The 3,902-nt window shown below is 55.9% G+C and overlaps 1 protein-coding gene across 1 annotated transcript in view; it reads right to left on the bottom strand.

The window, feature by feature from the left end:
* Positions 1-6: 6 nt before the first annotated feature.
* TOR3A (torsin family 3 member A) overlaps positions 7-3,902 on the bottom strand; it is a 14,183-nt gene continuing 10,287 nt past the window's right edge. Inside the window, exons 5-6 of the mRNA XM_019646675.1 lie at positions 2,158-2,282; positions 7-1,612 (exon numbers count right to left, since the gene is read on the bottom strand). Of these exons, the coding sequence (XP_019502220.1) occupies positions 1,473-1,612; positions 2,158-2,282 (265 nt within the window). The 3' untranslated portion in view covers positions 7-1,472. The remainder of the gene's footprint in view (positions 1,613-2,157; positions 2,283-3,902) is intronic.

The raw sequence follows: 3,902 nt of genomic DNA, 5'->3' as shown, positions 1-3,902 counted from the left end.
GAGTACAGCTGCTCGGAGCACCTGTTTGCTGGATGGGCCGCTGCCTGATTCGCGAATCGCTCCATAAAGCCAAGCAGATCTTCCAATTTACTCAGCTGCATTTCTGTTCTTGAACAGACTCAACTATATGGTCTTCCCCCACCCATCACTAGAATTCCTGAAAACCTTCAGGGTTTAGAGGGTGGGACGGCGCTGGCCCTTGGGCACTGAGGCCACATCCCTGTCACAGGTGTGGCGTCCCCCTCTCCATCCTGGGGTAGCACAGGCCCACAGGGTCCTGTCTCAACCATTCATGGTCCATGGGTGACCTCGGATGGTGCACAAAGTCTGGGACACTGGGGGAAAGGGCAAACATTTGTGTAGAGAGAGCAAGTTCACCTACATCACATTAGGAAATCCTGGCAGTGGTGCAGAGAACCGGGCCGAACCCAAGTGGAGGAGAGGTCAGCCTCAGCCACGAGGCAGAGCTGGCTCAGGCCGAGGAGAGAGGAAGGAACTAGGCGCAAAGTCAACAGATTTCTACAACAGGGAATGCCCAGTGAGCCGGTCACCAGGCTTCCTTGCACTCGGTGGGAGGGACTGGTGGTGTCTGCAAACTCCTAGACGCCCTCCACCTAACTCACTGCGACAGGAAGTGCTCTATTCTTTGGGCTGCCCCAGAAGCTGGTCAACAATACAGAGCCAATCATGTCAGAAAACCACTGCTTTTCTCTTAAAACCACCTTGGGAGGCCCCCCCTGCCCTCCTTCACAAAGCACGTAGTGCCATCAATGCACCGAAACCTCAGCCTGGTGTTTCAACTGGTTCCATCTTGTCTTGTGTGTCCACAGTGAGACAAGATCTGGCCTCCAGGGCTCACTCCTTCACAGTCTCCACCCTGGATGAAAAACCAGACCCCCTAGTTCCACACCCTCACAGGGTACCCCCAAAAGCTGGGGAAATCGCCTAGCAAGCATGTGCTGGCCTGCGGAGGGGAAGGGCTGGGGGAACAAGTGGTTTGCCTTCTACTCCAAGTTGGGCCAACAGGGACCCAGGCCTGACTTCTAACACACCTTGGGCAGGACATTCCCAGTTGAAGCCTCCATAAAAATATAAGCCTTGACAAGCTGATGTGCAAGTTCGCTTTTTGCAAAGCCATTTCCACAGCCTGGGGCACACAGCTGAACAAAGCAGAAAGGGGAAAGCAGCAGTTGAGTGACGAGCCCAGCATGGTGGGGTTGCCACTTGGGAGGCAGGCAACGCTTCCCACTCAACACACTGTACCCTGAATTTTAAGCCAGTGACTTCCTCATGATCAGGGAAGAAACAGACCTTCCAAGGCTGGGGAGAGAACACGCAGATCTGGCCTTATTAGGAAACTACCCTCTGACTGAGTCTATCCTGAGCATTTTTGAGGGTAGTTTGTACTTGATTTTCAACTAATTTGCTGACTTGAAAACTTAATGCCCTTCTAAGGGGGGATTCCCGGTGAGTTACATTTCAAATGATATTACAAAGCTATAGTAATCAAAACAGCATGGTATTGGCATAAAAACAGGCACATAGATCAATGGAACAGANAAGAAGTCAATCAGGTTTTCCTTCACAAGACGGCTGTGGCCAAAGTCACTGTCTGAAATGAAGACCGGAGTTACACGGGCATCTGACCTGAGGCTGCACCCAACTGGAGTTCTAAGGTGTCCCTAACCCTGAGGTCTGCAAGGTGTGACCTCAGGCCACTCCAGGAGGCTGTCTGCAGTGTGTGACAAGAACTCTCCAAGCTGTGTCTCCTTTCAGAGAAGGCTGACAGTGGATGTGCTGCAGGCGAGGCAGGAGAGGGGGGCTGTGACTGCCAGCTGTATGGTTTCGTTCGATGGCAGAAAGCAGGGCGGCCCTACCTCTGGGGGCCGAGCCCCTGAGGGCCACAGGCTTCACAGGCCATTGCCTGTATTTCCAGAGCTGGGGCAAACTACTCTTTTTCAAAATATTTTCAAAAGAAGAGTTCAACTTTCTTGGCACTTTTCTTGTGCCCACCTGAAGGTGACAAGATGACAGGTGTGTCCTGTGGTCCCGGGTACACTGTCTGCCTTACAAGGACACATTTCTACCACATACAGATTACCGCCACCCGTGGCTCTCAGCAGAGGCTCATGTTCTGTGTGGCCGGGAGGCAGTTACCTGTGGACGCCGCAATCTCAGCCTGGAGGTGGGGCTCCAGGTGTTCCATGGTAATTTCTTCCCGGGCCTTTCCAGCCTTAAGCAGATTCAGGACCACCTCATTGATGATATTGCCCCCAAGGTTACTGAAAGAGACAAGAGCTTGTTGACAGATTTTACTTTCATATTTAGGATCCGTTGGACAACCTCACCACCGAAGCCATGGCACTGGTGACTGGAAAAATGGAGGCTGAGGGGCCGGGGCCGGCCATCCCCCAGGAGATCCTGTCACAACCCAAAGGTCTGTACAGAAAGGACATGGCCTGCTTTGCCACCCTCCCTCCCTTCCTGGCTCCCTTCTGACAAACGTGGAGTCTGTGCTAGGTGCAAGGGGCACAGAGATGGTATGATGTGCAGAAGGAAGGGTATGTGTGATTCCAGGACAGCGTGGCGAGTGCCAGGTGGGAGCGGCTGAGGCCCAGGGAGAGGACGTCCGAGGGGCACTGAGGCTTCTGAGCAAATGCCGGCTGCGCAGTGATCACGGCACGCGAGTCAGGGAAGGGCGTTTCTGGGCACAGACGCTCAGGGGGCTTATGGGGTTCAGGGGCTGGAGAAGCGCAGGCACGAAAGGTAGGCTGAGGAGGCCTTGGTCTGCCGCGCACACGGAGTTAAGCTATGGGCCAGGGAGCACCACTGAGGGGCTTTAAACTTGGGAGTGGAGGGTGGTGGAGGGACCATCAATCTAGGGTGCAGAGGCTGGACTGAGAGGCATGGGAGGGTTGCAGAAAGCTAGTCAGAGAGTCCATGGCTAGAGGGCGTGAAGGCGCTGGAGAGGTGACGGAGAGAAGAGTTTAAGCATCAGTGTAGGAGGCACAAGTGACAGGACCTGTACCTGATGGCTGAGGCAGAAAGGAGGTCATCAGAGAAAACCAGTGTTGGCCCTGAGCTGCCCCGGCCCCCTTAACAGCGGAGAATCAAGAAGCAGGAGAGGAAAGCCTGGGTCACACATGGCTCAGTGTTGTGATTTCACTTGCTGTGATTTCTCTCGGGGGTTGTGACATTAGGCAACTGGAATCTGGGGTCTGAAGCACAGAAAAGGACTGGGTTCGAGAGATGCGGGACAGAAGGGGTGAGAAGAAATCTTGCCGCCAGCCGCAGGGACGCTGGGAGGGAGGAGGTGGAGCCTGGGGCTGGCAGCACGTCCTCCTTGGCCCCCCCAGCCCCGTGCCTACTGCTCTCCCCTGGCTGCACGAGGTGTCTCCTCTCACCAGCTGAGCCTGACGGCTCCTTAAACAAACCAGGCTCTGCCCCTGCTTCCTGCTCAGGCCCAGCAGTTAGGCAGGGAGCGGGGACCCAGTATCTCGCCTCTCCTCACGAAGCTCTGACGGGCTCTCTGGTGCTCTCAGGTGCGTTAACTCACGTGTCTGTCCCTTGAGCATCTGAGTTTGTCCCGTGCGCCAGGGCACAGAGAAGCCAGTGGTTCCTTCCCTGCCTGCCTCCAGGCTGCGGAAGGAGGGGCTGGGGCAGCGGTCCTGCCAAGTGGTCCACTGCCCCCTTGCTCAAGTTCAGCACGCAGGGAAGCTGCTGCCCCATGCCCCGAAGGCCTGCCAGGCAGGTCACTGGCACACGCGAGTGGCCGCATTGCATCAGCTGAGGTAAGAGCTGCCCATGGATTGCCCCATCCTACTTCCCCGCAGGAGGCAAAGGCAGGTGGGCACAGGCTGGCATCCAGGGCGACGGGGCCCCAGGACTCCAGCGCCTTCCCC

The sequence above is a fragment of the Hipposideros armiger genome, unplaced genomic scaffold (assembly GCF_001890085.2).
Source record: "Hipposideros armiger isolate ML-2016 unplaced genomic scaffold, ASM189008v1 scaffold_6, whole genome shotgun sequence".
NCBI classification, from domain to species: domain Eukaryota; kingdom Metazoa; phylum Chordata; class Mammalia; order Chiroptera; family Hipposideridae; genus Hipposideros; species Hipposideros armiger.
The sequence above is the reverse complement of the archived record's forward strand: the minus strand, read 5'-3'. Positions and strand labels throughout refer to the sequence as shown.